Source organism: Corvus kubaryi, unplaced genomic scaffold (assembly GCF_017639235.1).
Source record: "Corvus kubaryi isolate FWS band 111438036 unplaced genomic scaffold, C.kubaryi_AGA036_p1.0 split3-37296, whole genome shotgun sequence".
Classification (NCBI taxonomy): domain Eukaryota; kingdom Metazoa; phylum Chordata; class Aves; order Passeriformes; family Corvidae; genus Corvus; species Corvus kubaryi.
In genome coordinates this window covers 3,189,791-3,201,621 of record NW_024582086.1, presented here as the reverse complement: position 1 = coordinate 3,201,621, position 11,831 = coordinate 3,189,791, and the positions used below count along the sequence as shown (strand labels likewise).

Here is an 11,831-nt window from a genome sequence, read left to right as displayed (position 1 = left end):
TTTTTTCAATAAATTAATCACAAATATCTTCCCCAATCTTACTTATGCTAAAAACTAATTAAAAGTTTATATATTTAGTACTTACTGAAAATTTGAGAGCAGACTAGCAGGTCAGGTACCTAAGTTGGCTGATTTTTTATTTTCCTACAGACATTTAGTACACACCCAACCAATTATTTTCTTGTTTTTCAGCCTGCTATGTTGGCATCTTCTACTAAGTAAATGTGTTATTTTTCTTTTCTTGATCTGGTGGGTCTTTTGTTCCTTTTTCATTCTCATTAGATAGTCCCCATTTTTCACTTTCAGCATCCTCAACAACCAACTCTCATTTAATGATTAAGTGGCTATTTTGTCACACTTGACGGTGTTATCCTAAGAGCTGGAATCAATGAACTTAAAAATCTTTTCCAACCTAAACAACTCCATCCATGATTCTATAAAAAACTGACAGAACGCATTCCCACTGAGAGAGACAGTTTTCCTACAACTGATTTGAGAGACAATGGTTGCAGTGCAGCTAAAAACAAATCCATCTGCTGTCTCAGCCAGAACATGGATTTGAGCAGAATCTGCCGTGCACAGCTTTTCCTGGGGAGGCCTGTTTACAAAACGCAGGGTTCTTGTAGGTTATCTTGACTATTTTTATATAAATTGAGTGCTAAACTAGTAATGTCTCCCATGAAAAAAAAAAAAGAGACAGAGATGGATTTTGAAGAACAGTACTTAGTTCAAAGGAGCCTTCAGTTCTGGATTCAAGATGAAAACGCGTACATTTTTAATTTTTTTTTTTTTCCCATGCCTAAAGATTCCTTTTTTTAAAAATCTTTGGATACCTTTTTCATCTCCTTCTCTTTCACAGCCATTTATATCCTTGGCAGCCTTTTTACTGACTGCACCAGGTCCTGCAGTAGCCTGTTTTAGGTCTAACTTAAGTTTCTAATGATGCTATGCCAGAGTTATTGAATACCTGGGATAGTCTGAACTGTGAGAACATCCTGAGAAGACATGAGAAATTAAGTAGAAGCTCAGACACAGAAAAAGCTCTTGGTTTAACCTAAGAATGAGCACATTTTTGCTGACAGTGAGCAGATTGAATTGGTAACAGCCTTACATTACAGTAAATTAATGACTAAGGAAAAGCCCAATAAACCAAAACAACAGTAGTACAGAAGAAAGAAAAGAGCTTGAAAGACGAGGTATAGAAAGAAAAATTGAAGACTACATTGAAAGATAAAGGAAGTTGTACTGGTAATTATTTTTTATTTTTTATAAAAGAAGTAGAAATCTTTTAACAATGGTCAAGTTAATGATAGCATTTGGCCACAGGCCTCTCAAAGACTGTTTTACCTTGTCAAAGTGTAAGTATTTTTAAGGGCAAAAAAAAAAGATTGAAACTGGAAACACCACTGGACCAACCCACACTCTAAAGTTTCACACTCCTTTCCCTTCTGTATTTAAATTAAAATTCAAAAATTAGCATTCTCCAGCTGTCTAATTGTCTGCATGAATATATTCTTCTTTCTTGTACTGTGCATACAGAAGTTCACCAAACAGTTAGGGAATCTCCCAACATATCTGGAGATATCTATTCTCTATTTATTTATTTTATTCAAACTGCAAGAATGATTAATTAACATTGAACTGTTTTTTTCATACATTTACTGGATTTAGAACACTTTAAATGTAATCTGTCTGCTGTGCTATTTTAAACCCACAAACAACTTACATGTAGTGCACCGATTTAAACTTAGTTTTGAACTTTACCACACTTTTAAATATCTGCACACTACTGTAGAAAAAATAATTCAGTCAAAAAAAGATTGGCGGATAACCTTATTGACATTTTTTACAACAAGGAAACACTGAAACAAACATAATTCCCTCTTTTTTTTCCACTGCTATCTGCACATTATGATCAACAGCTTCAGGAGTTAGTTTGTTGCGCCATCTTCCTTGTCTTGGTATTGTAGGCATGCTGCTGGTTCTAGTGGTTAGAGCTGATGTTTCAATAATGTCAGCTAGAAAAAATCAAAAGGAAGAAAATACTTAGTCTTTCGTGTACCTGCTCTTCCACAAGCTACAAATGATAGTACTGTAATGATACAGCGCATGTTGATACTATAAAACCAGAAAGCAATACATGAAACAGTAACTACCTCTATCACATTATCTGACACGCTTAATCAGTTGAGCTTTTTCCTTCCAAAGGAATATGGTCCCAAAGCTGCAGCAACTGCTCTCCAACTTGTGGTTCCAGCTCCTAGAAATGATCAGGAAATTAGAAAAGTTATTAGCACTGCTGCCCCTGTGCATATAAAAACTATTTATTACAAAATACTTACAAGAGGTTGCTGGTGAACACTTCCAGTCTTTCTGAAAGAGTTGTTACTTTTGCTATTTTAACACCTATTAGGAGTATCCCTACAACAAGTGCTCAACAGCAGATTAAAAACTTTCATAAGCAACCCTGGCTTACAGGTTGTTTGGGGTTTTTTGATTCAGGCAAGATGTCAGTTACCACAAAAGAATTCCCAATTAACACACCACAAGAACAGATGCACCATATAATTCATGCCTTCCACAGGTCACTTCCTTATTAACTAAAGATCATTATTCTCCACATCTTTTAAGTTTAATTCCATTAAGTGCAGTGGAGAATGTGATAAGGCAGGTCACAGATAAAGCAGTAGCTCTTGGTGGAATCACAGATATTAATATAAATCACTTATTTTCGATATTGTTGACATTCTTTAGGTCTTAAAAGCCACTTAGAATAGAAGCACTGTCAACTTCAATATGTGCTATGTTCCTTTCCTTGTTCTTACAGTATGATACTTTCCTCATTTTTACAACTGGAGAGGTTTTGGGGAAGCAGTGAGAAGACAATACAAAAAATTTAGCTCTAGAATCTTGTACCAAGGAGATGTTTTGGGAGGAGAGTGAGGAGAATGCAGAAACTGCCACAGAGAATTCTTGGCCAATTCTTTTCTGGCTTTTTGTAGTTGAATTTAGCTTTAACAAATTGGAGAACAGTATTAAGCTTTATTCTGCCTCAAATATCAAGATTCTCTTCAGGCTTTATGGAAAACACAAACCTCTAATTATGAACAGTTATTTGGGTATGACAGACTATCTCATCTCGAAGAACACATCTGAATCAAACAGGAAACAAACCTCCACAAATTAAAAAAAAAAACAACAAAACCACATTTATTTTGGAAAAATCCAGCTTTAAATATTTTTTTTAAACAACATTACGCAAGAAACTCGTTTAACAAATCCACTACTTCAACAGTAATTCTGCATTAGCAGAAGGTACAATGAGTACAGTACCAAGGAACTGTGATTCAGATTAACAGATACATGAGCACAGCTGAGTTCACGGCTGAACAAGCTAACAAACAAAACACAGTTCTACCAAGTAAAGAAGACTTTGGAAGAGAAAAACTACCTGGCCATCTCTGCTTATTTGTACTTTCTTATTGCCATTCCAAGGGTTGAGCAAATGGTGTGCAAACGGAAAAGGAATGCTTTCTTTGCGTATCCACTCCACCTTAAATACACCTCCAAATCCAGCAGATCCCCAGTCCTGACTTTTCTCACATCCTATTGATGAACCCATTCTAGCAAAACCCTGGAAGAAAAATCGAAATATGAAAGAACAGACATAATGAGAGCGTATCTATTTATCCCGGAATTAATAAATGAGTGGACTTCATATGAAACTTTCAAATTAGTTTCAAAGCGATTCAAACACTCACCCACACAAAGCTGGATCTTCCAAAATACTTACACCTAGAAAGTTAGAAGTATGATTTTTTTTTTCCACTTCAAATATACCTTCTAGAATTTGACTGCAAAGGATGTCTTTCAATTCATCTCTCACACTTACCACTCAAGGGTTTTTTTAAGCTCTGTACCAGAGGTTGAAAAGTTATTGTAAAAACATTTAAAGCGCAAGGTATCAAAGATGAATGTTCTATGTCCATCAGCTATTCCTTGCTACCTGTACAAAATTCTTTCAAAAATCCATTCCTTCCTTCCCTTGTTCCCTCTTTGTTAACAAACTTTCATACACAATTAGAAGTATGTAGCTGCTCTTCAAAGAAAGAAGTCAAAGCTGCCTAAAATTCCTTCTTCAATGAAGCTCAAAGAAATTCCAACAAAAGTATTCAGGAAGAAAATGAAAGAAAACACAAATCCAAGACTGCATCTAACTTATCTAAGGATGCCCCTTAAATATACACACACACACCCCGCAAAGAAACCAAAACTAAACCCAGGACACGCACAATTTATCAACTGTTCAGGCAAATTTACTCGAGTTATGACTTAGGAGTCCAAGAGATGCAGTGCACTGCCTGAAGTTACCAGCACACACTGCTGGTAGTCATGAAGTCTTCGACAGCTCAAGCCTTAAATGAAAATCAATGCAAATTAATAAAAGGAACAGAGGAAAAATAAAGGTGGAAAGTAAAGAGACGCCTGAGACAAGGAATATTCTTAGGAATGTTAATCTCACATTTCAATGAAGGTCCAGTGCATCGTCAAAACTGGAAAGGCAAGGCAACATAATCCACCTACGTCCTGACTTCAGTGTGTCTTCCCCTTCCAGCTTTCTTGTCTAAGAGCTCCAATACAACAGCCCGTTTTCAGATTCAACTGGCATGCTGAACATTAGTTTCCAGTATGGCATCTGCATTTGCCAAATCATTGTACATATATGTACATTTCACCACAGTCCTTCAGTGGTATCACCAAGATTTCTGCATTTCAACTGGTTCATTAAATTTTAAGTTCAGCTGACTTCTACGAATAGTTTATAACATATGAAGAGGTAAATTGAACTTTCTTTACTTGGAATAATTGATTTTAGCAGTCTCTACAACACAGCTAATCTGCAACTTTGCACTAGCAGGTCAAGTCCTTAAACTGGCCACAAATTTGTCAGCAAATTCTTGATAAATACCTCACTAAATGTGAACTCAAGACAGTTTTGGAAGAATCATGGCCGTGACTTTCCAGTTTCTTAACTTTGAAAAACTGTAGTTCCAGCAAAACAGTTTGTATTAAAATTTGTTTTAAAGACATATGAGTTCCCTGGCCTTAGAAAGCTGTGACTTGATTGTATCTTCTTGTTCACTTACAATATTTATTTTGGCATGCAAAAAAAAAGGCAGCAATCCCCTGATCTGTATGGATTTTTTTGTTTGCTCCATTGTTGCTGTTTTAAAGCATTTATGTAGGGTAGAAGCATTATTCTGACTCACTATGTTTGGAGGCAATTTAGCTTTACCCTTTGAGGGACAAACTGAGTTCTTTAAAAGGGACTATTTTGGAGAAGAAAAAAGTACTCCTTCTTCAGCAACCAGAGACACTGGCCAATACTCTACCTATCAGAAAGTCAGAAGCCATTAGCAAAGCCCTCCGTACTATACACAGCCATTTGCTGCACTCTCCTAAACCATCAACCAGCACCAACAGTTGGTATCAGCTAAGGACTCACCTGGAAGTGTCCAGACCCTTGAACAGAAAATATTAAGTAAACTACGCTCTCCCAAAAGGCTCCATTCAGTTTTCGTTCGTTACTTGGCGTAGTGGACCATATACCCTTCTGCTGAGAAATATCAATGTTCTGGAAGTTGCTACTTTTCATTATAAAGTACCGAACTGGCATATATTGTCTTGGTGAAGGTGATTTAGAACCCTGAAAGAATTAAATTAAATTAAATTAATTAATACAATAAAATAAACTCGGCTTTAGTTCTGAAGTTTTACACACATGCAGACAGACCCTTCACTGAGCTCTTCCTCTCTTCTCCAAGATTGTACAAAAAACATGCTATCTATCAGCTGTTCCTGTCAGAATTGACCTAAAAGTGTACTTTCCATCTATTTTACATTTTTACACAGTTTTCAAAATTATAATTCATTCCTGAGGGGCAGCATACAATTACAGCAGAACAGGCCTAATAGTCTAGTGATTAATTACAATTCTTTGAAGTCTGAGACACCTTCAGATGACACAAAATTAATCACCCTAGACTACAGCCTGCAGCACACTAGTTGCATTTCCATTTTCAGAAAAACAAATTTTCTCCCTGTAACACTGGCTGAACTAAAAAAATATTAATGAGATTTATGAAAATAACCTCACTAAAAATGTATGCTTTATTAAAATAATCATCAAAAAAACTGCCAAGCAGTCATAATGAGGCAGATAACACAAAAATTAAGAGAATCAATACCAATGTATACTATAACAGAAACAGAAGATAGAATCCACAGAGTTCATGTTACTGTATACACTGTCACTATTTATACCAAGTTTCAAAAAGAAAAACAAAACAAAAACTCCCCAAAAATTGGATGTTTTTTCTACTTTGAATAGCCTTACTTCAGAAGTCTGAAAAGAATAATATTTTTACTCTATTAAACTAGTATAACAAGGATATCTATTCTTGGTTTTCAGTTCCGAAAGAAACATTATGCAGTTGTTAACAATGAAAATCTAAGTTATGTTCTTAATTTATCAATACAATACCTGATAGCTGCTGAAAGATACCAGCAAGAGATTCCATTAATTTTGAAGAACAGGGTAATATATTTATGAGAACTCTACCTTTCCAGATATTGGAGACGATGGGCTAGCACAGGGGCTAGGGAAGCTACTGCTGTCTGCAGACTTCATTGATGACTGATCTGATCTGTCATCTGAAGTTTGTTTGGAGTGCAAAATGTTTCTTCGTTTGTACTGCTTTGGCTGATGAAGCATGGGACGTGGAGACTTCGTTAGAACTCTAAAAAGTAAACGTAGATACACGACAGACTGTGAGTTTTGCAAGAGGTCACAGAAAAATCTGTATCTACTTATCAGCCTACTGGATGACCACATATATTACAGTAATTCCAAAACATATTAAACACTAAATTAAAAAAGCATGCATTTATTCTGAGTGTTATGGTTACACCTCTTCTGCTACTTCCCAAGCAGCATGTCACGGACACTATTTCTGATTGCTCTCCCAAACAGCCAGCGTATATACAAAATACTTCTCAGTGAAATCACAGCACAGGGACGGTATCAAAGCTTTCAGCTGTATTTATATATCTTCTTTCTTCTTAATACTAGCAGAAATTCAAGTGATGCTTTTATAGGTAAATAAATTACAAGCTACAGTCTCTGGAAGATCTCAACAGCTTACTTTTCAGCATTAGAGGAGTCAGAGAATTCAGTTTCTGCTGTACTTTTTCTGCTGTTAGTTGACCTCCATGCAGATGCTAAAAGATGATCTTCAGAAGCCATAGGTCTTGGTCTCTGACCAATTCCTGAAGGCTGCTGCAGACCTGCAGACTGTTCTTCAGCAGTTAAAACAGCTACAACTGCTCTTACAGTTGCTTCATCAACTTGGGACCACGATTTAGACGGAGCTCGCATACGACGCAGAAATAAGCTATGCCACTTTTGTCTGAGTTGCAACAGCAAACCAGCAGCCTGCAATAAATTTCAGTTCTGTTAAAGTCTAATAAAAGTTATTAGTTAGGCAAAGGGTATGCTAGGTCTTTCCTATCAGGCAGCAGCTGGCATTCTGGCAAACTGAAAGGCAAGACTAAAGTCTCAGGAAAGGGAAGAAAACCTCATGTTTAAATTAAGCTGTTATCTTTTCTTTCTGCAGGTGCAAGGTAATTCCTAAAACATTTCCTGCAGCTCTGCACAAAACTTAAAACTGTATTGTAAATACACAGGATTTTTCACTTTTCACTTTAGAAATTTATGTTTTCTTTAAAAGCAGTTTCTTCATGTCTAATGCCCTTCCTGCCAATTCAGTCTGTATTTATGGGCTTGTAGGAACCCAGAGTGCCGAGAATATTTCTCTGCCTGTTTTTAAGGGTTCTTACCCCCCTGAAGAACACTGTTTTAGCCTCCAACCTTGGAAAAAATTACCAACAGTCAGACAAGAACTAGAAAATACAGTGGTGTGAATTAGGTGATAGACTACTATGTAAGATTGTCACAGGGTGAAAAATTTAGAGGTTTTGGGCCTCGCTTTGTAGTAATTAGATAAGAGTAAGAAATATCAAAATGGAGGACTGTTGTTGCTCTCTAAACCTTCTTCTCCTTCTTCTACTACTCCATGTTCTGCAGTAAAAGTAGTTTGGAATGATTGGATAGAGAATTCCGCAGTTCCTGCCCGTGTTACTGAATAATTGGTAGCATAGTGAAAATAATGTATGTTTTTAGTAACTATTGGTTAAAATATCTTTAAAAGGCTGTGTAAATCTTGATAGAGAGGCCTCACTCCTGCTTTTCTGTGCTCTATGCTGTACCTGGGTCACGCAAGTGGCTCTGTTCCTCTGATAAGACTTAATAAACAACTATCTGGAAGCACTGAAACTCAAGGAAAAGTCTCAGTTTATCTTTGAAACTCCTTGCAAGGACTTTCAGCAAATTCTCTCCCATCCGGAGGGACTTGATTTACAGCATGGTTCAGTGTCATGGGCTCTTTAGTCATACTTGATGGAAAAGATCTCTGATTACTCTACCTTTTAACACAGTCAGAGCTTCTCAACAACTGGAAAACTTGTGTCTTCAAAGGTTGGGGCTTTTTTCTTCTTTTTATAAAATGTGACAGCAATTTCAGCAGTTGCAGTTTCAGGTGCTCCATTTAAGTCAAGCAACTTTAGTCACCCTCTCAGAAAAGGAAATACACAATATGCCATTTTGACTGTTCTCTCAACTCCTCCTCAAATTTTGGTTAATCCAGTTCAAGCTAAGGCCTAGTGTGCTGGGAGCACCACACAGGCAATACAGGGGTCCACAAAGAACCGAAGGGCCATTATGCAGCCACTACCACCTGCAGCTTGCTGTTCCCTGCAGCCGTTTCCTTTTGTCTGGCAGTTTCTTTATAATCTGCTAACCTATGGAAATGGATCAAACTGCCAAGATGGAAATTATAAAACATCAGCTTACTCAAAGTGCTTCTGGAGTAGATCCAAACAGCAGCTGACTGCTGAGGCTTTCCTGCTTCCCAGTGTGATATGTGGGACAACCACACCATGACAGAGGAAGAGGGATGAGCACTCTCACAGTTGGCTAGGTAACTAACTCTTTGTTCCTTTTTGCTCACAGGTGCAAGATTTAAGAGTTATGGGTTGTTACAACCCATAGGAAGCCCAAGAACTTGGATGCTGAATATGTGAATTCACACAACTGACTAGCCTGGGCAAAAGGAGATTGAGCCTGTATGTTTTTCATATTTCTTACTGAACTCATGAAATAAAGGTTAACTCACATAGTACATTCTCCTGTAAATTTGAGAGACCTGAAGGGACCATGACAGCCATTCTTACAGTAAAATTTTGGTTATCCAACTGTTTTAAAAATCATTTTAGGATGATATGGCATAAATATTCTTCTACACGAAACAAGCATGACAGTGATAGATTACTTACTTCAGAGTCCAGTTTGAGGTGGAGCCATTCATCTAGCTTCAGTAGTGATACATTAGAAGTCTTTCTGTCCTCCATCTCACTGTCACTGCTATCACTGGATACCCCATCTCCTGAATTAAGTACAAAAAGTGCATTAACATTTCTGTATTATTTACACTTACATACGAAAACTTGAACATTACTGTATTACCAGCAATAAACTAATCTTCCTTCTAAATTTTCATTTAAAAAGTAAACATTTGTAAACACACTTTTCCATTTCTGCATATACACCCTAGCGAAAGTCTTTGCTTCAGTTAGGAGAACAAGTTCCCAGACCTCTTAAGGGCCCTACTATGTAAACACCTGTACTGATATAATCTGATTCTTTCATGCACCTTCATCAATAATAAGCCACTATCAATTTTTTGCCTGAAGTTATTTATAAAACCACACATTGCTCTATGCTTTATATCCTAGCATAACAGTATATTTAAAGCCCCATAAAGAAAAATAAAATTATATATACACATGGCTATTTAGGATTCCTTTTTCAAAGTGCAATTCCATCAGCATTAACACCATTTTAAAGGCAACAGTTTAGGAGCAAGACAGGAAAGCTTCAAAACAGCTTGGACTCTTACTTCAATTCAAACTAGTATTTCTACAGAACTGACAATAGATAGATTATTTTTGCATCTACTCTTACAGCACTCCATTTAAATATGAAAAAAATGTAATTTCAATAAATTCTCTACTACTTCTAGATAATCATATGGCTAATTGACATTAAAAGTTATCACTAGAAAATAATCTTTAAAATGCATGTGTCAGCTGGAAGTAACATGATTATTTGCCATATTAATTGTAACTACATTACTCAGTTTGAATCATCTGGTTCAAAGTATCAATTAAACTAGGCTGCAGAAAAAACATACATAGTACACTTCTCAGCATTAGTACTGTCTTCAAATATTTTGGTTGCAGTTTTTCTTTAAAAACTATAGGGTAATTTCTGAGACTCCAGAACTGTAGAAGTTGAACTTATAAACATACAAGGATTCACAAAACTCAAGATATTTGTTACAGAGCCTACAAATTACCCCTGAACAGCTACAGGAACTACATATAGATCTGCCGTTTTAAGAATTAGCCAAAATATGCAGAAAATATACTTAAAAAAGAAGTTTGCCAAATCACATACTAGTATAACACCAATGTAAACGTTCCAAATCCAGACTTCAATATACCTTGACAGGATGAAGATGCCTGTAAAGCATTACTTGGTAACCTAGCTGGCCCGCAGAAGAGTGCCACAGTGATGGGCGTTACAGCAGAACAGCACCTGATGTTTGCTATCCTGTGAGCTCTCGTCATTTCGTCGTATATAAGCCAGTCTGTAGGGAGTGCCTGAACAGCTGCACTTTGGCCATTCACTGGGGGAATCTGTGCAGGAGCAAATAAGACTAGGCTATTTTATCCTCTATGTGTACTTAAAATGAACTTAAACTTAAGTCTTATTTTATGTATGTAGAAATAAATACATAAATATTTACATATACATGAATAAAAAAAGCACAAGAAAATTCAACCTCACAACTTACTCTATCACCTTGAAACAAAGTATTTTGCTTTAAAAGAGGATCTAAAGAAATACCAGCTTCAGAGCAGAACTTTTTCCTCATCGCAATAAGTAGAGATTGTTACATCTTCAAAATACTTTTAAAACTAGCTTTTTCTTTTTACCATTTTGTCTTGCTCCACTTAGCAGGACTAACTGAAATATTGGAAAAATAAACCAACTCCAATTTTTCATTCTATCACCTGCCAGAAAAAATATTTTCTACAAAGTTCAAAGTGGCTTTACCTTTTTATACTGAGGTTGACTGAGAACAGAGGTAGGATGAAATCGCACTTTCTTCTCCTTTGGTGCAGTTAAAACCAGGCTCCCTCTGTCTACATGCACAAGATTGGGATACATCCCAGCCACTAAGGCAGCTTTAACTACAGCCCAGTTTTCAGAATTAGCATTAACATCTCTAATATCAGCTCCTCCTCTGGCTCTAACAAAACCTGAAAAAAGAAAGAGGTCAAAACTATGTTATACTTGTTTGTATTTAAGATCTATTTTTTTGCTTCTCAGAAGGAATTTGAAAAAAAAAGAAGTGAAATAAACTACAAATTAGTTGCATTTTTCACAACTGCCAACACTAACAGCACCAAGAAGAAACCGTTACACTGAAATCCTACCTGGTAAGGGGTTTCATACCAATGTAGAACAGAATTCCTTTTTACAATACTTCTTTACTTAACAGAATATTAGACATAGTGTAGTTTAAGTGTAATTGTAACTTGCTTACAGCTTAGCATGAGTGAGCCCTGCTCAAAACCTAGTGTAG

General features: G+C 36.4%; 1 protein-coding gene across 1 annotated transcript in view; it reads right to left on the bottom strand.

The window, feature by feature from the left end:
• Window positions 1-1,236: 1,236 nt before the first annotated feature.
• The window catches only part of YTHDC2 (YTH domain containing 2), a 30,437-nt gene continuing 19,842 nt past the window's right edge, over window positions 1,237-11,831 (bottom strand). Inside the window, exons 22-30 of the mRNA XM_042015245.1 lie at window positions 11,300-11,505; window positions 10,683-10,878; window positions 9,454-9,563; window positions 7,206-7,495; window positions 6,623-6,800; window positions 5,507-5,707; window positions 3,452-3,634; window positions 2,157-2,260; window positions 1,237-2,018 (exon numbers count right to left, since the gene is read on the bottom strand). Of these exons, the coding sequence (XP_041871179.1) occupies window positions 2,180-2,260; window positions 3,452-3,634; window positions 5,507-5,707; window positions 6,623-6,800; window positions 7,206-7,495; window positions 9,454-9,563; window positions 10,683-10,878; window positions 11,300-11,505 (1,445 nt within the window). The 3' untranslated portion in view covers window positions 1,237-2,018; window positions 2,157-2,179. The remainder of the gene's footprint in view (window positions 2,019-2,156; window positions 2,261-3,451; window positions 3,635-5,506; window positions 5,708-6,622; window positions 6,801-7,205; window positions 7,496-9,453; window positions 9,564-10,682; window positions 10,879-11,299; window positions 11,506-11,831) is intronic.